This window comes from Canis lupus, chromosome 7, assembly GCF_011100685.1.
Source record: "Canis lupus familiaris isolate Mischka breed German Shepherd chromosome 7, alternate assembly UU_Cfam_GSD_1.0, whole genome shotgun sequence".
Classification (NCBI taxonomy): Eukaryota; Metazoa; Chordata; class Mammalia; order Carnivora; family Canidae; genus Canis; species Canis lupus.
In genome coordinates this window covers 73,333,970-73,359,629 of record NC_049228.1, presented here as the reverse complement: position 1 = coordinate 73,359,629, position 25,660 = coordinate 73,333,970, and the positions used below count along the sequence as shown (strand labels likewise).

General features: G+C 41.5%; 2 protein-coding genes and 1 long non-coding RNA gene across 20 annotated transcripts in view; 2 read left to right on the top strand and 1 right to left on the bottom strand.

Annotated features, from left to right (window-relative positions):
- Window positions 1-584: 584 nt before the first annotated feature.
- Window positions 585-3,763, top strand: LOC119872646 (synapsin-1-like). Its single transcript, XM_038541818.1, has 3 exons — window positions 585-611; window positions 1,804-2,113; window positions 3,514-3,763. The coding sequence occupies exons 1-3, from the start codon at window positions 585-587 to the stop codon at window positions 3,558-3,560; spliced, it is 384 nt and encodes a 127-aa protein (XP_038397746.1). The 3' UTR covers window positions 3,561-3,763.
- A 33-nt stretch (window positions 3,764-3,796) lies between these two features.
- Window positions 3,797-11,073, top strand: LOC102156498. 4 transcript variants are annotated; one of them, XR_005362629.1, is made up of 4 exons: window positions 3,797-4,090; window positions 7,664-7,731; window positions 8,860-9,349; window positions 9,608-11,073. It is a non-coding gene; the product is annotated as an uncharacterized LOC102156498 (long non-coding RNA). The 4 variants fall into 4 exon arrangements; XR_005362627.1 differs by lacking the exon at window positions 7,664-7,731; XR_005362628.1 differs by lacking the exon at window positions 3,797-4,090 and having other exon boundaries at window positions 4,791-7,731.
- An 8,710-nt stretch (window positions 11,074-19,783) lies between these two features.
- ARHGAP28 (Rho GTPase activating protein 28) overlaps window positions 19,784-25,660 on the bottom strand; it is a 237,580-nt gene continuing 231,703 nt past the window's right edge. For 14 of the 15 annotated variants that reach the window (XM_038543825.1, XM_038543820.1, XM_038543824.1 and 11 more), the window contains one exon: window positions 19,784-23,596. In XM_038543825.1, the coding sequence (XP_038399753.1) occupies window positions 23,401-23,596 (196 nt within the window). In that variant the 3' untranslated portion in view covers window positions 19,784-23,400. The remainder of the gene's footprint in view (window positions 23,597-25,660) is intronic. The other variant, XM_038543826.1, reaches the window with a different exon arrangement.

The following is a 25,660-nucleotide window of genomic DNA, read 5'->3' as shown; positions in this document are numbered from 1 at the left end:
TAGTAATACTAGCCACATAAATCCCTTTGTACTTGTCCACAGTTGTCTCTGTTAGGAAAATACTGTCAACTGCTTTTTACCCAAGCTTTATCCTAATTCCTACTGGTTCTTTTTTTTTTTAACTTGTTCTTATTCATTCTCTTCCACTAGTGCCAACAAACTCCCAGTTTGTGGATTCCAATCCACAAATGAATTGTTTTGCTTTGGATGTTCCTTTTTTTTATTTATTTTTTTTGCTGTCAAGTGGTAACTAGACAAAGGAAATGTGCATTGTATTACACTTAATATAGGATGCAAATAAAACATTACAGCTTAGCTCCTGCACAGACAATAAAAGCACTAACTGCACCTCCAAGTACTTTTAAGAAGAAACCAAAGTTTAATAGGAAGGAGAGCAAAGGAAAGTATTTTCATGTCTTTATGGCTAATGTGACCTGTAAACAAACTATAAGGTGGAGAAGTGGGCCTGGATCAATTACTGAAAAAGAATAACAACAAAAATATTTCTTTAAATTTACAGAGTTTAGACTTCTAGAATTTTCCAATTCTAGAAGCTCTTACACCTACAATCTCATTTTACCATAATGGTTTCATGCAGCAAGCAGGAAAGAGTAGGAAGGCTCAGTGTGTCAAAATCCTTTATGAAATCTTTCACACCTAATAAATAACAGGGTATGAGCAATCTGAACATTGTTCTAAGGCCTTTGGAAAAAGCAACCTAGTTTCTCAAGGACAGCTGACAAAGTTTCCTCTGGATGGTTTAGAACAGAAGTTAACTATAGGAGAGTTTCCTTTATGCCACACTAATGAAAATAATCCATAATCCTGAGTTTTATTATATAAATGGTTTTCAGGAATCATACCTAGATAGTCACAGGGGAAAAAAGCAGTCACAAAATCATTATTATAATTCCAAGGTGTTAAAGACAACATTCATACATTCAATAAATATCTACAGAGCAACTACCACATGCCAGTCACTGTGTTAGATGTGAGGGATAACTTCGTGGGCAAAACAGATTATTTGCCACCCTTCTCATGAAATTTTCTATTCAGTGTGTAGAGAGTGGAATAAGGGAGACATCATATTTTAAAAAGAAATCTCAAAACATCACAATTACAAACTTTGAAGAGCACTAAGAAAGAGTGCAAATGTAACCCTCCAAAATTCATACCCTTAAAGCTTCCCCTAAAGTGATGTTATTAGGAGGTGGGGCCTTTGGGAAGTGATTAAGTCCCGACGGTGGAGCCCCCATCGAGGAGATCAAAGTGCTTATAAAACAGGCCCCTGCCCTCTTCCACCACGTGAGGGTGTCTAGAACAGGGGCGTCACTAAGCGCCTGACACCTCCTCTTGGACTTCCAGCCCCTGTAACTCTGAGAAATTTCTGTTGCTTGTAAGCCACCCGGTTTCTGGCATTTCTGGTACAGGAGCCCGAGGGCCTCAGGCAGGTGCTCTACAAGCCTATGAAAGGTACCAGGCCCGGCACCGGGGAGCGGGGAGCAGGCAGCAGGCAGCAGGCGGGGTCACCGAAAGGATGCTGGGCAGATTGCTCTAAAGCGGGGAGGGCGGGAAAACACCACCAACCCCCCCAAAACGTGGAAGTCCTTCCCTCCAGCTCCCGGTGTCTGACGCCCTTCCGTTGAGGGTCCCCGTCCCCGTCCCCGGGTTCGGCGCAGGCGCAGCACCAATCCAAGGGGCCCGGGGCAGATGCTGCGGTGGCCCACCCGCTTCCCCCGGGCGCGCGCACGCGCATCAGGCCCCCGCCCCCCCCCCCGCGCCCCGCGCCCCCTGGGCTCCCAGCCCCACCCGCGCCGGGCTGGTCCTTCGGCTCCCCGGGGTCGGCTCTCAGGGGTCGCAGGGAGGCCGCGGCCGCCCGGCCCGTCCCCACGCACGGCTTCCCGGGGCTCCCGGAGGAATGCCTGGGCCGGCGGGGCTCGGCAGTCGCGCGTCCCCTTCGCCCGTTCCTTCTCTTCAAGCACACGGAACCGGAGAACACGAGGCAGGGCTCTTCAAAGCCGCGCCACCGGGGCAGCCGTGCTGAGGCGAGGACGAGGACGCGCCCAGGCGCAGGAGGCGTCGACTCTCGGGCCCATCCGGCCGTTAATGGCGGGTAGGCAGGCGCGCGGCAACGTGCGGGCGGCCGGGGCGGGGCCTGGAGACCCGAGCGCCCGGGGGGCGGGGCCGGGCCGCGTGGGGGCGTGGCGGCCGGGCGGAGGGGGCGGAGCCCGACGGCGGCAGAGGGGCGGGGTCGGGGAGCGGAGGAGAGGGTCCGGCGGGGGCGGGGGGGGGCCGGGACGGGGCGGGGCGGGGCCTGGAGACCCGAGCGCCCGGGGGGCGGGGCCGGGCCGCGTGGGGGCGTGGCGGTCCGGGCGGAGGGGGCGGAGTCCGCCGGCGGCAGAGGGCGGGGTCGGGGAGCGGAGGAGAGGGTCCGGCGGGGGCGGGGGGGGCCGGGACGGGGCGGGGCGGGGCCTGGAGACCCGAGCGCCCGGGGGGCGGGGCCGGGCCGCGTGGGGGCGTGGCGGTCGGGCGGAGGGGGCGGAGTCCGCCGGCGGCAGAGGGCGGGGTCGGGGAGCGGAGGAGAGGGTCCGGCGGGGGGGGGCGGGGCGGGGCTGGGCGGGGCCTGGAGACCCGAGCGCCCGGGGGGCGGGGCCGGGCCGCGTGGGGGCGTGGCGGTCGGGCGGAAGGGGCGGAGTCCGCCGGCGGCAGGGGGCGGGGTCGGGGAGCGCAGGAGAGGGTCCGGCGGGGCGGGCGGGGCGGGGCGGGGCGGGGCCTGGAGACCCGAGCGCCCGGGGGGCGGGGCCGGGCCGCGTGGGGGCGTGGCGGTCGGGCGGAGGGGGCGGAGTCCGCCGGCGGCAGGGGGCGGGGGCGGGGAGCGCAGGAGAGGGTCCGGCGGGGGGGGGGGGGGCGGGGCGGGGCCTGGACACCCGAGCGCCCGGGGGGCGGGGCCTGGCCGCGCGTGGGCGTGGCGGTCGGGCGTTGCGGTAGAGGGGACCCGTGGCGGTCGGTGGTCGGTGGCCGTTGGCTTGGCGGTTGGCAAGGCTCGGAACTGTGGACTCGTGCCCGGGGGCGGGGTCATTCGTATCCGCTCTCTGAACCGCCGCCACCCCAAGCTGCAAAGAGCTTCAGCTCCAGCGCGGTTAATCCGTAGAGAGAGGCCAGGTCTCCGCCAGGCCCCGGAGGTGGGGGGAGAAGCTGCGAACTGTGGGTTTTCCCGGAGATGCCGGAAGGGATGGCTGGGAAGGCAGCGAGATTCCGACGGAAGCTAGGTCTCGCCCTTTCAAAAGCTCTCGGAGACAATTAGGGGGGCTGGGAGTGAAGGCGGCCCTGGAGGGGGCGCAGCCCACGCGGCCCTCCGACCTGGCGGGGGTTCCGGGGAGGCTCAGAAATGTGGGGAGAGCTGATGGGCAGCTGACGGAAGCCCCGACCCCAGAGGAGGGCAGCGGGAGCGGTGGGGGCAGACGGAGTCTTCGGATTCGAGGTGTCTATGCCTGGCTTGTTCCCTTGCTTTAGAGAGCATGGCCAGACCCAACAGACGAAGCCACAGGGAGGCCAGTTGAGACTTGACTGAAGAAGGTAAGGACCGAGGGGCTGAGCACCCCATGCCTGGGATCCAGCAGTCATTTGCCAGGAAGGCTGAGCCCCGGGGTGGCAAGAGCGTGGTTTTGGAAAGGAGAAGTGTCTCTGCTTCTGGCGTAGAGTTGGTCATTTATTTTTTTTATTTTTTATTTTTTATTTATTTATGATAGTCACAGAGAGAGAGAGAGAGAGAGAGAGAGAGAGGCAGAGACATAGGCAGAGGGAGAAGCAGGCTCCATGCATCGGGAGCCCGATGTGGGACTCGATCCCGGGTCTCCAGGATCGCGCCCTGGGCCAAAGGCAGGCGCCAAACCGCTGCGCCACCCAGGGATCCCGAGTTGGTCATTTAGTTCTCCAAGCCCGCACGTCCTCATTTCTGAACCATTGGTGAGAAAGCGCTCCGCACAGCAAGGCCGGCGGGAGCTCTGTCCAAGGTGGCGCACCAGGGTGGAGCACAACCAAGGCTGGAGTGTACTCACTGACACCAGAGCTACTCTGTCGACGCTGCACTGTAAGACCTAAATCCAGGGGGGTTTGTGTTTTTGTTGTTGTTGCTCTCAGTATGTTATAGAACCAACGTCAGACTTGGGCGGGATACTGAACTATATTTCTTCCAAGCCCAACAGTGAAATTTCCTGATTCCAAAAATCAGCTCTACAAACAGGCCGCTCACTAGTATAGCTTAATTTCTCAGAGCCTTAAACTTTTTACCTCGATAAAAAAGAGCACAGAGAAGAGTTGTGCAAAGATGTAATACTAAATAATTTGTCTCTCAAACTGTCGATAATGAAAGACCTATTTTTCTAAAAGTCTATCCATTGTGGACTGATATTTTTGTGAAATACATTAAAAAATTATTTACTAGAAAAATGAAAAAAGAGACTTAGTGCAAACCCAGTTTTCTGAATTAAAGACCACAGAATGAACCTGCATTTTATTAACCATCATTAGAATAAATAAAACAGGAAAAAGATAATTTTAAGACCGGTACACATTCATTGAAAGTATGCATATAGGGGATTAATATAAAGAATCCCCATTATACTTGTAGTATTTTGTCATTCCACAAATGTGTTTACTACTTGTTAATTAATTTTAAACGTTCTATTTTTTTTTATGATTTTTATTCATGAGAGAGAGAGAGAGAGAGAGAGGCAGAGACACAGGCAGAGGGAGAAGCAGGCTCCATGCACCGGGAGCCCGACATGGGATTCGATCCCGGGTCTCCAGGATCGCGCCCTGGGATAAAGACAAGTGCTAAACCGCTAAGCCACCCAGGCATCCCTACTTGTTAATTTATATAAAATAATTTGGGTTTATGACATTACATGCTAAGGTATATCTAAGTGACTTCTATGTTTTGTTTTAAAAACTCATTGGAGAAGGGCACCTACGTGGCTCAGCTGGTTGAGCATCTAACTCTTGATTTTTGGCTCAGGTCATGATCCTCAGGGTCCTGAGACTGAGATCTACATCAGGCTCTGCACTCATCAGAGAGTCTACTTGAGGATTCTCCTCTCTCTGTCCCTCTCTCTCACACACACACATAAATTTAAAAAAACCTCACTAGAGAAATTAATCTCATAGAGGTATGTTGATTGCAGTGTAAGACAGGAGATTAATTTCAGCAAGTTCAAGATAATCATTTTTAACTTTGATCCAAAATGAAACAAGTGATGCTGTATTTTCAAAATTCATTTTTGGTCTATCAACTTGTTCCATGATTTATTTCATAATTATAGTTCTATATCAACTTCCTTTTATTGAAATTACTTTTCAGAGCCATGATTTTCCTACATATGGCTATTCTAATAATGAAAAATAAAATTTAAAGCATTTTGGCCACATTCATAAGATCTCTGTAGCTTTTCAGGTTGGTAACACTAAGATCATCACCTCCTTCATTCACAGTCATTATTAAATTATGGAACTTGTCAAAAATCTGTAAAACTGTGTTCTTCCAAGCTTTTTATTTTTCCTTTACAATCATATATTCCCAGCGAAAAAATGTTGCCATGCTTCCTTCCATGGAAGTATAAGAATCATTAAAATATTGAAGATAGCAACAAATAAGCAAGACTGATTAGCCAGTTTACACTTAAAAAATTAGAACCAAATTAACTTTATTTTGTAGAAATATAAGACAAGGATTTGTCTTACAGTTCAGACATTCCTGACACAGCTTTTCTGCTCCATGAAGATCCTAATTCAGCATGTAGTACCATTTAGGATTCAACTTCCATATTATTGCATTATAAAAAGTATAATCTTCAATTTACCACATTAGTTTTTCCTGCATCACTAAGCATATATTTTAGTTAAGCTGACATATTTCATAGCAAGACTTTTCTCTATGAAGGGAGTTGTGAACGATTACAATCAGTTGCAAGTTCTCCATCCAGGTAACTTATGAAATGCTTTCCTCTCATTTCAGGGGTGCCATCAGAACATGTTCCTACTTAAAACTTAGATACCAAACACAGGCTGATGATGTTAGTTTTCTTCAGTTCAGAGCTAGTTGCTTATTAGCAGTAAAGCTGGGGGATATCTCCCAGATATCCTGTCTTTTTACTGTCATGTTCAAATTAATTATTTTTAGCAATATCTGTGTAGTTGCCACATTGCAGTGAAAAGAACCATTATATATTTTAAGAGTTGGTCTTAAATCTTAATAGCCAGTTTCTGAACACATGATTAGAAAGTGGTTCTTGAGCTCCATTTTTCCTGTGTTTCACCTAACGCTTCTAAGCAAACATTTCCAATGCAATCTTTTGCTAATCTTTTAGTGATTATAAATGGATTTTTAGTTTAGCAACCGAAGGAGCTTTGTGAAACCCCCCAAAGCTTTAATATTTATAGTGTAACACCCAACATCTGCTTCTGTCATTCTTTTAAATCAAAACTCTCTTAAGAGTTATTTTTTTGTTTTGAATTTGTTTGGTAAGTAAAGGCCACTTAAGTATCAGTTTCATTCATGACTCACTATTACTTTTCCATAAACCACACTATGGTTTTAGCACTTTGTCAGACAAATTTACTTCCCTACAATAGCTACCAAATATGTTTGTATTTATATTAAAATCTTAAAAGTCAAATGATTATAAAAACAAATTATAAATGAAAAATGTGTACAGATTATAGGATGTTGGACTAGAGATGGCAGATTTTTTTTTTAAAGATTTTATTTATTCATGAGAGCCACAGAGAGAGAGTGGCAGAGACACAGGCAGAGGGAGAAGCAGATTCCTCAGAGGGAGCCTGGTGTGGGACTCGATCTCAGAACTCCAGGATCATGCCCTGAGCCAAAGGCAGACGCTCAACCACTTAGCAACCCAGGTGCCCCTATGGCTGACATATCTTAAAATGATACGCAGCATAAAGAAATCCTCCTGTGCAAAGTATACAGCTGAGGTCACATAGCATTCACCATTCAAGGACCACCCAAACTGCCCTATACCCTATTCAATGAGATGAGTTCACCAGTCTTGTCCTCGGGCTTTGAGGAAATGTCATATTATTACATATTCATTTCTCGGAGCTTCCTCCTATTCTTTTGGCCTACCTTGTCCTGGACTAGTAACAGTTTGCCAGCTGGCACCAGATCACAGACCACACTTTGAATAGTATTATCTTAGAATTTAAGATTGGCACTTGTCAAAAATGCAAACCTCTTCTGGTGACTGAATGCTTACGTGGCAATAGATGATCAAGATATGCCATTTCATGCTCCAGTCTGGCTCAGCATCAATGACTGGGTATGTCTTCTTTGAAAGCAACACTTGATTCATCTCACAGATGAGGAAGCTGAGACTCAGAGAGTAGAAGTGACCTGGTGGGGATGGAAGTGGATCAGAAAAGAAGCAAGGGCCAGGTCTAGCTGCACCTCATCTAGGATCCAAACTGTAGCCAGCCAGTCCAGCCCAGCTCATGACCTTCGAGCCTGAGTTTGAGACTTCCTGGGTCAGGGTGTCCTGGGCTGGGCTCATGCTATATTCAGGGTTATATATTTGTTAGATGTCAGTCAAGAAAGCGTACAATGTCCGATGGGATGTAAACATCACACTGGATTTTCATAGCTCCTCAGACAACAGCCTCATCCTGGGGATTAGCAGCAAAGTGGATGCCATTGGATTAGAGATTATAATTGGCAAGGTAGGTGCATAACATCCAGGATTTTTTTCCTCCCCACCATCAGTAACAGGGTAGTTAGAAAATATTAGACATGTCTAGCACCAAATCCCAATTATCTACTCTAATGGAGTAAAGAAAGCCCTAATCACTTTTATAGAGCTGAGGACAAAACACCTTTTAGTGACTTTGACAGTATGGAAGCTGTGTCCTTCCCCTGCTCCTGCTCAGCAGCCCAGACCCTGACATGGTGGAGGTAGAAGAATCATCTCAAGTTCCCTCCTCAGGCAAAACAGATTGTCCAGAGTGAACAGTGTTCGTGAACACCCTTCCAATGAGTAAATCAGTGGTCAGCAAGGGAGGAAGTTGGGATATGGAAAGACCATATGTGCATGACCTCAGCCCATGTTTGGGACTCCGAGCTCCTGGAGGGAAGGAATAAGTTTGTTGTTTTATATGTGTCTTGTAGGACAGTCATTACATTAATCTATCAGGTCTCTAGATACTTAAGTTACCTTTCTTTTTCTAAAATAGAATTTCATGTCTCCTTTCGAGATTCACAGATTGATCTGTGAGACTCGCCCTTCCTTTAATAGCATCTGGGGCTTTTATAGTTATAGCTGCTCATAAAGCTTCTTGTGAAAAATACTGTGGAAATGTACATTTCCTCTTTAGCCTTTCCAGAAACACAGGGTGGAATGACCTGCTTTTACTTTTCTAGCCTAATGGTAGAGGCTCTGAACTCAGGGAGATCTAAGTTTCTTTTCTTTTTTTCTCCCAAAGATTTCAGAGCTTTACTTAAAAAAAATAAAAAATAAATTAAAAACATCAAGGAAAGTGATTTATATGGTTATTTGCTGTCTGGAAACAAAGAGAACATGAATGGAATATTATACCACCAGATAGAACACTCACAGAAGTGATGTAGTTTGGTGGTTCTCAGCAAGGGGCCATTTTACCCCATAGGGGACATTTGTCTGGACATACTTTTGGCTGTCACAACTAAGGCAGAAGGGGTAGTGGTAATTTGTAAAGTGTACAACTAAAAAAGAAATAAAAGATGCAAAGAACTATCATTTTGAGTATGGTAGTCCTCATCCTTCTGGTGATTCTTAGAGAAGTAGGTTATAATGTTGGCCTTCCAATTTTCAGGGAGATCTTCTGCTAAAGGAAGACTGCTTGGAGCAACAAACCCACTTTTCAACTGAGAATACATTGGTACAACAGAGAAATGTGTGCAGTCTGAACAGACGCAGAGCCCAGCCCCTTGTTGATTGCCAAGTCGTCTGATGTGGTGGCCTGGCTCTAATGCTGGCCTTAGCCTCAGTCTCCTATATTTCCCTGTATTGACCCCTTGGTCACAGTAGAACCTGCATGTCTACTGAAGAGCTTTTTGAGGTGCACCCAATTGTGAGAAGCTGCCTCTTTCACAAATTGTATTACTTCCTCCACAGCCCACAGTGGAAATCCTTTGAGTACACTGAGCTAAGGTCCGAGTGTTGACCTGGGACCTCAGTTCTCTGTGTGTGGATTTTCCTGACTTCCGATAGTTGTCCTTGGAAGACTCCAATGACAATCAATTCAGAACTGGTGATGAGCTTGATATAGCTAACCCAGCCTGAAAAGAATTCCTATAGTAAAGGTAAGAGTTTATGGATTTCTCCAGGTGGGGCTCAGAGTTGGTTTGTTGCTGCATAAGTGGGTTTATAAGAGTGCCTTTGCTCTTCATGCATGCGGGTGTGTCAGTTCCTCTTAAGACAGAATTTCTGCATCCGATGCATGTAGCTCTATCGTGGGGAGCTTAGAGGAGAATGGGAGAGCTTTAGGTGGAGGTTTGTAGCATGTCATTTGTTACTTCTGTGTCCTGATATGTCTTCTTTTGCTGATTTATTTTGATCAGTTTATCTTGAGCAAGTGTTCTTCACTAAAGGAAGATGGATAGAGTCATTTCCCCAAGAGGAGGCAGCGGCCACGTCTCCTTTGAGGAGGAATCTATGATTGGTCCAGTTTGGAGGGCACCATCCAGCATGCTACCCCAGGAGCTGGCCAGCAAGTGTGGGCATCTCCTGCTGCAGGGGAGCACTCAAGTTTCCCTGTTTCCAGAGTCACAGACGGCAGATATCCTTGTGGTGGTTGTCTGAGTAATGCCATCCTTGCCAAATGGAAGGCCAGGGGCTCTGGGTAGCGACTTTACGCAAACTGAGATGTAGGAGAACACAAAATGGGATGACTTTCTAAAAACCCTTTTTTCTTAATTTTAGGCATTTTTAAAAAGTATGGATGCTGATTTGGGGGGGGGGGCATTTTTAAAAACCATCCTTCTCAGAGACTGACGTCTGTGTAGGTGGTTTAAACTATCTTGCTTTCTTGACCCACTGTGCTGGTGGTTGGGAGCAGTTTTCTATATGGACTGCATTGAACACCGAGTTACTTTGGAAGGAGCCTGTACTTCTGTTGCAGTTTTTGTAATAGCAACATTTCTTCATGGTCTCAGACATCTGTCTGGGAATGTTACCCAACTAGGAAAATACCTCGGAATGGTACTGTAGCAATAATGAAAAACTTCTCTCTCTTTCTCAAAGGCAATATAAACTTCATCATCTCTAACACCTACAGGAGTTGCAGGGCAGATGAGATAGGATTCTGTCTAGTGCTTCAAGTTTCATTCCCACTTTAAATTATTTAGGGCTGGCTTTGGTAATTCCTTCTTAGAGAATGTCGAAGTTGTGATTTCAGATCCATTTAGAATTCATAAAAGGAACATTGGCTGAGAGGATACATTCATCTGGAACTCCAGAGAAGACTAAAGTGGAGCCCTCTTTTTCCTGCACATGTCCCAATGTGCAGGTTGTGTGTCCAAGGAATCTACAGCCCTCCTAAAGTCCTTTCCATTGTCATTCATTACAGTCCAGTGCTAACAGTAATCTGGTGCCTTACCCCGGTAATTCCAGCAACTGTAGCAGTACATGCTGAAGAAACAGAGTGAAGGTAACACACTCCACTTTCAAGCCAGTTTTGAAGTCGTTAGCCTGAGGAATCTTGGACTGTCTGAAATACTGGGAAGGAGCACGCAAAGATCCAGCCTCTTTCAGAAATTGTTCCATTGGAAATGATGATTTTTCACATGAGATATTCTTGGTTGTCTTTCTTGACAGTGTAATGATTTTAATGTTTTCCCTATGATATGCCTTTCTGGTGTTTTCTCAGATAATGGCATTGGGCAAAGTATGGTTCTCTCCCAGGGTCCAGCTGGCATGGGACTTCAGTGCACTGCCACCAGTTTTGGAGCCCAAGCACAGACCTAACTTTTTTTACACCTTTATTGAGGTATAATTGACATACAATAAACTTCACATATTTAAAGTATACAGTTTGATGAGTTTTAGCATATCTATACCATCATCATGTGATGGGATAATGAACATATCACCCCCAAAGGTTTCCTTATGCCCCTTGGCAATCCCTCCCTTCCAAGCTTCCTTTAAACATTTAACATACTGTTTCAAAGTTGAAGACAAAAAGTGGGAAAGCTACTCTAGCCATTCAAGTCTGGTATAATTCCACTTCCAAAACAAGTTAAGGAAATTAAGGCAATTATATATTGACTTTACTTTTGGACCTAGATGTGAAAATCTTTGATGAAGTTCTGGTTAATTGAATTAATTATGGAAAAAATAGGACCAATTACAATTGCATCCCACAGACTCCCCCTTTTTTCTCCAATGTTTTCTGTTTTTTCCCACTAAATCTTTTTTCATTTTTTTCCCCACTTTTTCCTCCAATTTCCTCATAGTGAGGAAACTGATATTTAGTTGATATTCTCATTTTATCCTGACAATTATAAAACAAGCTGGCTGTTTTCTCCTAAGCTCCTGCAGAAGAAATGTGTCTTAGATGGAGAAAAGATGCTGGAAGATGGCAATCACCCACACTTCAAAATGAAAGGAGCAAAGCAATGAAAGAAATTCAATTCCATTTTTCTTAGGCCCTTCTATTCGTCAATCCCTTGGGTCCCCATCAATACCACTGGAGTTGCCAGGTATTTGTCAGGTACCTCATTTTGCATCAAAGCTGAAAACAAAGACTGCTTCTCTGACTTGTCAGATAGAGCCCAACAAATAGGTCTTCTGTGATATTAATGTTCCATTTGGTCTGTCTTTGCAGCTGTAACCTTTCTGGTATTTAGGAATGAAACATGACTGACTGTTGAACATTTCTCAACAAATATTTGCCAATTAAATGCTAACTTGGCATTTGAACTGCATGGTGAGATGAAAATGGGGAAAAAATGCTCTATTTAAAAATTGCTAGGACCAAAAGGCATACATGCACCTTAAAACAGTATAAAATCAAGGGCTAACTTCTGGTACAGTGGGGTAGGATGGAATGGGAAGGCTCTAAAAAGGTAGCTGTACCTAGGCTTTGCAGGATGTATGGTGGGAGCACCTGTAACAGCCCCGCTGACAAACTGCTCTCACGGTAGCAATGGGACTATTGGCGATGGGGTGGGTGGTATGAGGACATAAGAGATTGAAGTTCCCTGGTTGAAACAGGGACCCTGGTGTAATGAGAGAAAAAGTACAAGGTAGGTCAGGCCTGATCATGGAGCATCCAACAAAATTACCTCGTGTCCAGGTCTAGCCAGCCCTTTCTATGAGAGGGAAACTTTTTTTTTTTTTTTTTTTTGTATCTACCACCATAGCTTACTTCCTCTTGTTGAAGTTTATATAAATTGAATCATGTACATACATACCTTTTTATGTTTAATTTCTTTCACAGAGCATGGTTTTGAAATTCATATTTGTATTTAAAATTCCTTTTGGGGGCACCTGGGTGGCTCATTTGTTTAAATGGCTGACTCTTGATCTCAGTTCAGGTCTTAATCTCAGGGCCATGAGTTCAAGCCCCATACTGGGCTTCATGCGGGGTGTGGAGCCTACTTAAAAAAAAAAACAAAAAAACAAAAACAAAACAAAACAAACAAAACAAAAAAAACCTTTTTATTGTTGAGTCATACTCCATTGAATGAATGAACCGTATTTCTCTCTTCTCCAGGTTTTGTCTATTATAAATAAAACTGTGAACATTTCTATACACATCTGTGTGGATAAATGCTTTAATTTCTCTTGGGTAAATATCTAGGAGTTGAATTTCTAGGTTATAGGGTAAGTGTATGCCTAACTTCATGCTATTCTGCTAGTTTTCCAAAATGGTTCTCCTGTTTTACATTCCGACTAGCAATGAATGAGAATGCGTTACTCCATGTCCTTGCTAACACTTGGTATTGTTACTTTTTAATTTTATCTATTTTGATATTCTTGTGGTTGTGGTTTAACTAGCACTTCCCTGATGTCTGATGATGAGTACCTCTTTATAGTGACCATTTCTGTGCTTCAGTAGGATAGTGGTTCAAATCTCTTGCCCATTAAAAAAAAAAAAAAAAAAAAAAAAAGCTGTCTTCTGTATTATTGAGTTGTTAGAGTTCTTTACGTATTCTGAGTACACATGCATACGCATTTACTCCCAATCTGTGATGTGCCTTTTCATTTTCTTAATGGTATATTGCTGAGCAGAAATCTTAAATTTTAGGAATCCGATTGATCAGTTACCTATGGCTAAGTGTCTGTTGTCCTGTAGTAATACAACATACTGAAGACTACACAGGTAGAGAAGCCTGATCCCAATCTGTCATCTAAGGACATAGAGCTCAGGACTACAGCAAACTCCACTGCTGTGTAGTGACAAAAAGGTTATAAAAATGCAGAGCAACTACTGACAATGGGCTGTTACAACATATATAAAGGACCATCGGAGCAGTGTGATGTGATTGTTAAACTCTGATGAACCTTTAGAGGGTGCCCCTTCTATCCTTTTCCAACTTCTGTCTGTGGGCTGTCAGAAAATATATACTTTACCACCAGGAAGGTAAGAGAAACGTCTTATGGGACCCCCTATCATCCCTGGAGCTCCTGATTCTTTTCAGTCTGTTTGCTTTGCTGTTGAACTGCATTTTGTATAGATCTCTGGAACTGAGATAATGCCCTCCATCAACTGACACAGCTGATAGAATTCCAGATTGATCTAGTAGAGACTGCAGGTTTCAGGATAAGAACATTCTGGGATGGCCAGAAGAGGACAACATGCACTCCTTGGTTAAGAACCATGGGAATAGATAATCTAAGTGTGCCCTTGAAGTGGTTAGCTGGGTGCCTAGGGATGACTGCTTCATTAGCTATGGGACAGAAAAAAATGCCTCATTGGAACAGGGCAAGAAACTACCATGGGAGGACAAATCCATTTTTCAGATTAACCTAATGCATACAAAAAGAAAAGAGCAGGTGGGAAGCACATTCCTTTGGTTTTCAGTGTCTATGAGCCAAAGGCCAGGAGCTACATCCAAGGAAATGAACCATCTGAAATGAAGCCATATTTGTTGGGGGGGGGGAGACACAGACAACCTAGTCTGCTCACCTTAAAAAAGGCGGATACAGACAAGGAGGCCCTTTGAGCTGCAAAGGACAGATGTAGCACTTCTAGATGTGTGCAGTCCCTATGTTTACGACCTGAATCTAGCAGTGAGCAGCAGAGGTAGCACCTGTCCCATTCGGGCTCCCATCCACACTGAAGGGCCCAGAGCCCTCTGCCCACCTCAGAGGAGGCCACAAAAGCAGACGGAGTGCCATAAGGCTGCCTAGTACACAGGAAGCTGTGCTACAGGGGAAAGGAGCATCAGGAAGTGCTCCCTGCCCACCCTCTTCCCAGTCACCCCAAGGCCCCCAGTGTGCTCCTGGGTGTGGGGTCATGACTTCTACCACAGGTGTGGAAGACGCTTTAAAGTCCCTGTGAAACAGGAAGATCTGAAGAACTTGTGTCTGCTGAAGAGTTCCAACACAAGAGGACAACAGCAACACATCACTGCAGCTCAGTCTGCACCAACTAGTCCTGAACTAGACCCCAAATCCTCTGCTGCTGTCTATGACAAATACCCAGAAAGCTGAATGTTCTCTAGGATAATGACAGGCTCTTTTCAGAGGTAAAAGTTAACGGAATCTAAACGTTTACAGGTTCAAGCTAGAAGGACCTGGGCCTACCTGTGTTCTTTTATGACTAGGATGTGACTGTGCTTTTAAATTTTAAATGTGATCACCCCTATGGTTTACCAATGAGTTGATGTGGGCTGTGACAAGAAAGGATCCAAGGGACTCCAAGAGTTTTGACTTTAAGGACCTAAAAAAAGTTGCTCTAAACTGAGATTTTAAAAAACCAACATATGGTTAGAATGGATTTTGGCATAAAGATATAGAAATTCACTTCGAGACATGCTAAGTGTGGAATATTTAAATGGGGACATTTTTGCTAAACCGGATAAAAATTATGCAGCACCATGATTTGATGTGTTAAACTATCACGTACTATTATTTGATGTAAACATGCCCATAATCTCCAGGTAACTGGAGCCCCATTAAGATTAATTGGACATATACTAAATGGATTGGTCAAGAGATGAAAGGAAGATTACTGTCTCATGGAAAAGGTCCTAATGATTATATATATATATTACTTTGTATATATATTAAGCGTGTTAAATGTTATGGATGGAAGGACTGTTAAAAAAAAGGTATGACATGATCTTTTCTGTATCTCTATAGCAATGTGACTTTAAAGAGATACATTTATTTATTTATTTATTTATTTATTTATTTATTTATTTATTTATTTATATTTGGGGGTGGAGAGAGCATGAGCAGGGTGGGGAATGGGCCAATGGAGAGGGAGAAGCAGGCTCCACTGAGCAGGGAGACAGATGCGGGCCTCAAAGCCAGGACCCCAGGATCATGACCTGAGCCAAAGGCTGACTCGTTACCAACTGAGCCACCCAGGTGCTCCTGGAAATCTGACTTTAGATGAACTTTCTTGCTCCTTTCTCTTGGGAACCCAGTAAGAGAACATGTTAACTGTATTGCTGAGGAGCATTGCTTTTAGTAAAAATCTTATGATGCATACCTATCCTTTTAAACTGTTGAGTTTAGCAACCCTTTACTCCACATAATGGGCAGTGCAATGAATATATTGATATATTATTCTGGCTCTAGTGGGTACAGAAAGACAAAAGAGAACAATTCCTCAGACTTATACCTCTGTATGAATTGTGGAGGAAGACCTCAACCTCAGAGAAACACCTGGGACTGCCTTGTTCCGTGGTGACCTCTTCGACATTTTTGCATAATAATTTTATGTAGTGTCCAAAAGATGAACACGTTTCTGTTATTTGTTGTTATCAAGTGAACTTTTGAAATCTGTAACTTCTCACACTCCTTCAGACAGAGGTTGCCAGTGGCACATGGGCATCCTGAGAATTTTTTGTGAACCTTTTGCTTATAACTATGGACAAAATGGCATGCAGTGATGTTAACTTTCTAATTTGACATGGAGGATGTTTTTATGTTCAGTATATTTTGTGTTTATTATCTGCATCTTAAACTACTTCACTGCTGAATCTAGAGTTGTAGGGCTAGGGGTTATGAAACTGATAATGGAGAACAGAACTTTGGATTGCTTGTTAGAACTGGATCACTTTGCAACTCCTTCCAAAACATCTGTTGTTTAAGCTGAACTGATAAGTCACTCCTTTAAAATAAGAAGCTGTTTTGCAGGATTAAAGATTTATGAAACTAGAAAATAGCTTCCACTACCGTGTTTGGCAATAGATTATTAGATGGGTGAATCCACTGATCATTCGTGATAGGTATGTTCTTACTGATTCTGGCACTTATATGTTTAGATTGTCGTGTCGTTAGGTTGGAGCCCCAAGGCAGCATGAAGTGAGATGTAGTGGGTGAGGGTGAGTGGTGGGAGAGAAGCCCCTGTCATCTAAGGACACAAGCTACAGTCCAGCACTGGCCCACAGCTACACAGTGAGGAAGAAGGTGGTGAGGTTGCAAAACACTCAGAATAGATTAGTGTCAGCTAGAAGCTATAAACAAACTAAGAATACACATACGCTTGCTAGTTGACATAGCTCAGGTAAAACTTCAAAAGCATACCCTCTCCATTCTCTTTGCTTCTCACCCCCACTCAACTTCTGTCTGAAGATATTTGGAGAAAGTGTAATTTACTGTGGGGAAGAGAAAAAGAAACATCTAAGGGGAACCTCAGCATTGCCCAAATTCCTGATTCTCTTTAATCTGCTTTTATGTTTTTGTGTTAAGAATTTTTTTTTCAGGGGTGCCGGGGTGGCTCAGTCAGTTAAGCAACTGGCTCTTAAATTTGGCTCAGGTCATGATCCTGGGACATAGGAATAGAGCCACACATGGGGTTACTTGCTCAGCAAGGAGTCTGCTTGAGGATTCTCTCTCTTTCTCCCCCACTCTGCCCTCCACTTCCTTCGCCCCTCCCTCCACTCATGCTCTCCTCACTCTCTCTAAAAGAAGGAAATAAATCTTTAAAAACTTTTTTAAAAAGAAAAACATTTTTAAAAAGAATTCTTTTTTTTTCAAAATTCTATGGAAAATGTCAAGCATAGAGAATATTACATTGAATAGTGCTATAACCACCACCATTATATCATAAATATTTTACTGTATTTGGCCTGGTGCATGTCTATCCATGTATCCCCCTATTCATTCATCAATCAGTTCAAAATAAGTTACAGACACCAATACACTTTCCATGAAATACTCCAGTATGCATCTCCTTACCTAAAGTTCAATATTGGTTATTTGCAAATTATTTTCTTTTGAGGTAACATTTGCATATAATGATATGCAGAAATCTTAAGTAAATGTTCACTATGTTTTGACAAGTATGTACATCTTTATAACCCAGACACTGATCAAAATATAAAACAATACTGCTCCACAGAAATATAATGTAAGCCACATATATAACTTAGAATTTTCTACTAGCTACATTAAATAAAAAGAAACTGCTGAAATTTATTTTAATCACTTTAATGTAAATATTTAAAATATTAGAATCAAGCATGTAACAGTAAAATATTACTGATGAGATTCTTTCCTACCAAGTCTCCAAAATCTGGTGTGTATTTTATACTTGGAACACCTCAGTTCAGACTAGTCACATATCAAGTGCTCAACAGGCCCATGTAGCCAGGGGTCCTCGCATGGGATGGCACATAAAAAATGTTTCCATTCCCCAGAAAGGCCCCATGCCCCCTCCACCCAGTCTCTATACCCACCGCCACAGAAGCAATCATCGTTCTGGGTTTTCTGCCCCACCATTGTTTAGCTCTGCTTATCCTAGCACTTCATGTAAATGAAATTGTACAGTATGTAATCCTTTGTGTCTAGCTTTCTTCACTCAGCATAATGTTTCTGAGATTCATTTATGCTGTTATCTGTATTCAGATAGCAGCTGGTAGTTGTATGGTTAGAATGATAAAAAAAAAAAAAAACCTCCTAGACCCTTTTCCAAAATGACTATAGCATTTTATATCAGCAATTATAAGGGTTTTGATTCTTGCACACTCAGAATGGTTAGCCTTTTCACTTTTAATTGTTCTGGTTGGTACGTAGTAATATCTCCTTGTGGTTTATTTTGCATTTCCCTAACAGCACATGATGTTGAATGTGTTTTTATGTGATTATTGGCCACTTGTATTATCTTCTTTCATGAAATATCCAAGTTATGATGCCCATTTCAAAAATGTGTTTGTCTTTTCATTAGTGAATTCTTTATATATCCTGAATGTCAGTCTTTTGTCAAATATATGATTTACAAATATGTGTTTTTTCCTAATCTGTGGTTTGCTTATTTGATTTCTTAATGGTCTCTTTGGTTAAACAGCAACTTTAAATTTTGTTGAATTTATTAAGTTTTTTTCTTTAAAAGTGCAGTTTTCTGTTCCTAAGAAAGCTTTGCCTATCCCCAAGTCACAAAGCTATTTTGTTTTCTTCTGAAGGCATAGTTGTTTCAGGCATTAAAATTAACAATATGATCCCTTTTGGGCAAATTTCTGTATACCCTGTGATATGTATATCTAGTTCTTCTAGTTCCTTTCTCCATAGGGTTCCTTTCACACCTGTGTTGAAAATCAAATGACCATTTAAGTGAGCACCTCTTTCTGTGCTATTTTGTTTCATTGATAATAGGTGTTGATCTTCCTTCTGTATCATCTTGTCTTAATAGCTGTAGACTTACAGTAAGTCTTGAAGTCCCTCATTCTAAATCCAACTTTCTTCTCTTTTGAGGGTAGTATTACTTTAGATGTTCTAGATCCTTTGCATCCATATAAATTTTATAACTAGTTTGCCAATTTCTACTTAAAAAGCCTATTAGTGTTATGATTGGGATTGCATTAAATCCATAAATCTGTTTGTGAGGAACTGACATCTTGCCAATGCTCTTCCATTCATCTCTCCCATACAGAAACATGGTATAACTATACATTTATTTAGCTATTCTTTAGTTTCTACCAAAAACAGTTTTTAGTTTTTAGCATACATGTTTTGCATATATTTTGATGTTTTCATAAGTATTTTGTGTTTTTTGATCCTATAGGAAATGGAAGTTAAAACATTTTCTAATTATTTGCTAATATAAAAATGTAATGGATTATTATATAATCATCTTGTATACCATGACCTTGGTAAATTATCTTAATATTGTTCTAACAGCTGAAGATACTCTAGGCTTTCCCACATAAATTCTCATATCATTTGCAAATAGAGACTTGTATTTTTTTTCTTTATGCCTTTTCTTTCTTGCCTTTTGCACAAGATACACAATGTTGAATTTTCCTAAAAAAAATCATGAACTGGTATTAAATTTTGTCAAATGTTTTTTCTGTATTGAGAACGTTTTTTTAGAAAGACATATTAAATACCTGCCCCAAACTCAAACAAATTTAGGAAACTGTTGTTTATTGAATTCATCCCCTGTCCACAACTGTCCATCACTATTGTGTGATATGGCTTTTGTACAAGACCACCATCTGGTGGGTCAGTGACAGAGAGTGGGCTCAGACACATACATTTTGATTTTAAAGCTCTTGTTCTTTCACCAGCACCGTGGTACCCTTAGACTAGCTGAATTATAAGAATTCTTGTGACAATGCTTTTGGTTTTTTCTCTTTATTTTTATGGATAAAATGCAACATATATATTATACTTAACAATGAAAGCTGGAACGAAAGAATATTAACTTTTGAGATGGAAGACAACATAAAACATTGGCATTTCTTGTGACATTAAATAATTTTCTAATCAGAGCACATAGTTTTAGAAAATAGTTGGAAAATGAAAGAAAAGATGTAGTTTTTAAAGTAAGCTGTATGTGTAAAACTATTTAAAATGTCTGAAAGAAGCATTTTAATCCATGTCATATTATTATTAAATGACATATTTATGGAAAACAGTTGAAAATGCCTGTCAGAAACTAGGAAATATTTAATCCCATAATATATATTCTTTTCAGGCATGTAAAACATTTGTGAAAAACAGTTGAAATATGCTTCAAAGAAAGAAGGGACAATTTAATCTCATGTTACTTTTCAGCCAAGTGCAATATGGAGAAAGCAGTTGAAAAATGCCTGAAAGAAGAGATGACTATTAATTCCCACACTTGAAAAACTGCATTGCAACATGGTGAAACACATAAGACAATAACTAAAGGACACGAATTCTCTCAGAGTATACCACACGTCACAGTTACAGAGTATTTTTGGCTTTAAAGCTTGTGCTAAACATTTTTTACATCATTAAATGTATATTACATGTACACTGAAAGCTAACTGAAGTGACTTAAATAATAAGACTCAGACTAAGTTTGTAACAAAAACTGTTAAAGTCATTTTTTCCCAAGAAAGGCAAGTGAGGTAGTTAATACTGTGTACACATTGTAATGAAATTAATATTCCAGTTTATTTGAAGATCACTGGCTCCAAGAATCATATCCCTCAGTGAGCTGCTTGACAAAGGAATCCTCTTTCGCAAAATGGAGAAAACAATGAGCCAGCTCTAGGGCTTTTTTCTGATTAGGTGTCACTAAAATGTTAACATTCTCTAATACTTTCCTGGATATTATTTTCCTAACCGTATATCAAGAGCACTTGGGAAGAGGGGAGGAAGCTAGTAAGAACTGAATCTAGAAGTCCAGGATCTGACTCTTCTTTTGTTTGCAAACATATTACTCAGTTTTACAGACTACTGTAACTATTTTAAAACAATTTTGATAAAACAAAGATGGTTTCAATAATTATTTGATAGACATTTTTGAATTGTAATTGTAGGGGTTTAATTCTTTAAGAATAAAATTAGTAAAAAGAACCTCTACTCTTATTAGTCTGTGTGTCTACGGAAAATTCTCCTTCAACCACTTAGTTAATCCTATGACTAAGAATAAAAGTTATTTGGTATTGACATGCCTTCCATAATACATAGTTACCTGAAAGTTGTCACGCATCCTTAAATACATTCAAGTAATTAATTTAAAGCTATTGACTCGGCTGAGTCTTCGACATCTGACACCACACAAAAGTGGGTAAAAAATTTAAAAACTGTTGTTTATCTGTCATCTGTTAGCTACTTATTTAAACTAATGACAAGTAGAGTAAATCTTAAAACCTTCAGATCTTATATATAGGCTTTAATGTGTTTTCAGTATGAAGATGGGAAAATTCTCAAGTAAAAAATTAGATTTGTAAATCTCCTATAAAAACACAGTAGAATGTAACTATTTGAAATTAGGGGAAAACACAATGAGAAAAATCAGTCCCCTGTCCTTTTATAGAAGTATAGATATCTAATTTGAAGAATTTCTTCCATGTGTGAGTATAAATTACTGCCATCTTATGCCTTGGAAGTTAGCAACTGCAAAAAATATTTACTCCTGTTGTCCGTATTACAAAAACAATAAAAGCATTTTTTTCAAACACTTGAAATTCATTATGTAAACTCACATGCCATCAATTAACCAAACATTAAAAAATGATGAAATGTAGGAATAAATTAAAAACCTACAGGATACATGTTTATCTTCTAAAGGGTTTTCAGGCATAGGAAATAAAAATTCTCAAATAAAATGAATTTGAGTTTTTTATAAAAATATAATAAAAATCCTAATGGCCAGAAACATAATTATCTACATGTTGAAAATAAATAATGTTTTTTTAGAGCTATCAAGGCATAATGCAGCATATAAAAGATTTCTCCTAGGGGCACCAAGGTGGTTCAGTCGGTTAAGCATCCGACTCTTGATTTTGGCTCAGGTCTTGATCTCAGGGTCTTGAGTTCAAGCCCTGCTTTTGAAAAAGAAAAGAAAAAAAATTCTTCTATATGTGGGCTTAAATTATTATCGCATTAAGTTTTGAGAATTGGTAACTAGAAACATTGGTAAAAACATTTACCAAAACACTGGCAAAATGTTTTCTGTATTTTGAGCAACTTTATTGTTTGAACTGCAAAAGAGAGTCATTTGGGCATTAAATGTCATTAAAATTGATATAAATTCATCAAAATCCTAATCTGTGGATTCTAATCCAAAGCACATATGTGGGATAAATGAGACCTCTGTTCCCATTTCTAGCTAACCCTAGAAGAACTGTATCTGCAGTCTCAAGATGAAAGGCAGAGCTGTCTGACCCCTCAGCACATTTCAGATTTGCTCTCCATTAGACTGTGGAGAACTGTGTGTTCTTGCCAATTGCAAGTCTGGAAAATGGCTCTGCAGGACCTTCACAGTGAGACAGTTTCCGGCTTACCAAATATGCATCTGATTTTAAAGCCTGAGGCTAATCCATAGTGCTTGGCCATGTCTATGATTGATGAACAGAAACAAAATTTGCTTTTACAGCATATAAAATCTTGATATAACAGTATTTTTCAGTACTCTTGCATAAAGAGCAGTTGGATAAAGGCAATGCTATATTTTTAAGTTGGGGCTACAGAAGTGACTATCTACAGCTGTAAAATTAAAAAAAATGATATGTTGGATCAGGAAAGGAAATCTGTGCTTGGCACACAGAAAGCTATTCATTGAGCACCATAATCACGATGAAAAGATAGAGGTTCTATGACTATTAACCACACAGAAGATTATGAGAGTATAAGAACACCCTCTGTCAAACTAACCTTTGTTATGGAACCTGTGCTCATAAGAAAATAAGCTTGAAAAACATCAGTTTTCAATAGTCCACAATAGAGAAATGTTCATTTGCACCAATATGCAGATAGTCATAATACAGTACAACATACATAACAATACAGTGTTCTTTCAACCAAAGTTCATCCTCCTCCAATTTGGGAGCAAGTCAATATTATATGCAAAAATTCAGAAACTGATTCCCTTTGAAAAGCCGATCTGAATTATTTTGCTGAACAGAAATTACTGATATTTCTGTCATTCTTGTTCAAAAAGGTCTACATATGTATATAACATAAGTATAAAAAAAAAAAAAAAACTCTTCCACCTCTTGTGTTTGGTAGCATCTGCTACCTAGAGAAGTGTTTTTTAATCTCTAGGCATAGGACCAAATTCATTTCTGTTGTGAAGTCAAAGTACTAGATCAGAGTTCCATATACTAGATTGGCCTTTCTTCTGGAACGATCACCTCGTCTTTCCATAGGAGAAAAGAACCATAGGAGAAAGCCTCAGCTCAGTCAACCAGTTCCTCCACCAACAATTCATGCTGACAACACTGGGAGATGCCACTTGGGCTGAGAAACTCCACTAGGGTTATTGGAATAAACATGTCAAAAGTAGTCTTGTTATTTTCCCTACCAAATGTAGAATCTTCTTGGCATATAATACATGATAGGTGCCATCTTGGGGGTATTTCAAAAACTTGATTGGGGTTTTATCACCCACTCTGCTTGAGGATTTACATGATATACATCCAATATATAAGCATCTGGATCCAAGCAATGCTGCCCTAAAGGAAAGAGAAAATCAGAGAATGTTTTCGAGAGTGCACACTTTTATGTGTGCACGTGAATGTTGGTAAGGTTCAAATAAGGCCAATATAGTTCTCTCAGCCAAAATAAGTAGATACATATTAGAGGTTCTTTAGCAAAGCCAGTCTGCCTGCCTGCCTTTCTCTTTCTCTTTGTTTCTTTCTGACTGCGAAATACTCAAATAAATTCCACGCAAAATTGTGGGGGAAAAAAGACTACCAACTATAGGCAAATTGTTCCCCAGACTTACCACATCAATTAGAAAAACATGGCAAGAACCCGTTTAAGGTATAAACTGATAATTTATATAATAACATGTGTCCTCTAACGGCTTTACACACAGTAACCTGACTAGGGCTAGAAAATATTAAAATCAAGTTCATTTTAGGAATGGTCATTTTGTTTCTTTACATACAGATGCAATGCCCATAGGCAGGAGATCTAGAAATGATAACAACAAAAAGATCATTCCATGAGGCAAATACATTTGAAAATCTTTACGTAGAGTGTGTTTGAAATCTACACCAAAGTCTCAAACAAAACTACCAATATTTGATTATTTGCTTGATTCATTCACTCATTTATAAAATATTTCTTGAAAGTTATTATATGCCAGGCACGATTCCAGGGGCTAGGGCTACAGAAATGCATCAGACAGTCAAATATACTTGCCCTCAGGGCACTTACATTCAAAATGATAAAAGACAACCAGCAAATCAGCAAGTATAATATAAAATAAGTCTGGTGGTGGTAAGTACATGAGAGAACAAAGCTGGGAAGGCACACCTAGAGAAAGTGAGATCCTGGAAGGTGTCTTTGAGAAGGTGACCTAGAGGCAAACACCTGGCAGGAGGTGAAGGAGTGAGAAACGAATAATCTAAAGGAGAGCATAGCAAAATGTGCCTAGTACAAAGGCTCCGTGGCAAAATGTGCCTGATGACTAGATCTGCAAGGCTGGTGTTGAGAGGAAGTCTGGAAAGAATTTGTAAGGTGTTGCATATTATGTGTATTTAAAGCAATGAGATGGATTGAACTCACCAAAAACGTTATGTGTCTTATAGACACATAACTGTGGGGCCTGACCCCACAGTTTTCCACATTGAAGGTTGAGAGGATGAGAAGTAGCAGGCAAAAGAGACTCAGGAGCTGCCAGTGAAGTGGGACAAAACCCAAAAGCTTAGGTTGTCAATGAAACCAGGTGAAGAAAGTGTGTTTTCAAAGGAGGGAAAGATCAATTCAGGCAGTTATCAAGACAGAACGAATGACTGGATCTCACAAGGTAAGAGTTCTCCAGTGGCCTCAACAAGAGAGCAATTTTGGTTGAGTGTTGCGGGGTAACACTTGACTGGAGTGGTTTCAAGAGAGAACAAGAGGAAGAAACTAGAGGACAGAAAATGGATTCAAGGAGTTTTTGCTGTAAAGCAGAACGATGAAATGGAAATAGGCTTGAAGGTGTGGGGACGGGGCAGGGTGGGGGTCAAGAGAGAGTCTTGACCATGAGAGAAATTATCAAAAATGTTTATGCAGTTGGAAATGATGCAGTTGGGAGGGGAAAACTGGGTGCAGGAGAGAATGGGGGCTGGAGCAAGGCCCCAAGCAGCAGGTAGGAACATGAAGGGAGGTACACATGCTGGTGCTGGCTATAATGGGAGCTGGGGTGGTGCATCCAGACTGTGCAGAGGGCAAGCAGAAGACATGAACGAAGGGGAAGATAGGACACAGATGCAAGCAGAGGCAACTTCCCTTTGATTCCTTTTTGTTTCCCCTCAGAGAAATAGGAAGAATGGACCTGAACTGAGGGTGAAACCAGGGAAGTTAAACAAAAAGAGTGTCACAGTTTCAAAGTTCCATGATGTTCTCTGTTTTGCAGGAACCTTCAGGAACAGACTTTCCAACTTTGAGGCACACTTAAAAGACACAAAAGTCTACTCCATATCAACCAGAATATTCACATTTCAATTTTGAGAGTATTTCAGGGAATTCCTACAACTGTTCTCATATGAGATTAAAAACTCAGAAACTTATTGATGTCGAATTTATAC

Bases quoted from the DNA above. Each gene is read 5' to 3' on its own strand.
- LOC119872646 (XM_038541818.1), top strand. From the start codon at position 585: ATGGTTTCATGCAGCAAGCAGGAAAGA. The intron at 612-1,803 runs GTAGGAAGGCTC...CTGGGCTCCCAG, and splicing joins CATGCAGCAAGCAGGAAAGA to CCCCACCCGCGCCGGGCTGG. The intron at 2,114-3,513 runs GTAGGCAGGCGC...CCCTTGCTTTAG, and splicing joins CATCCGGCCGTTAATGGCGG to AGAGCATGGCCAGACCCAAC.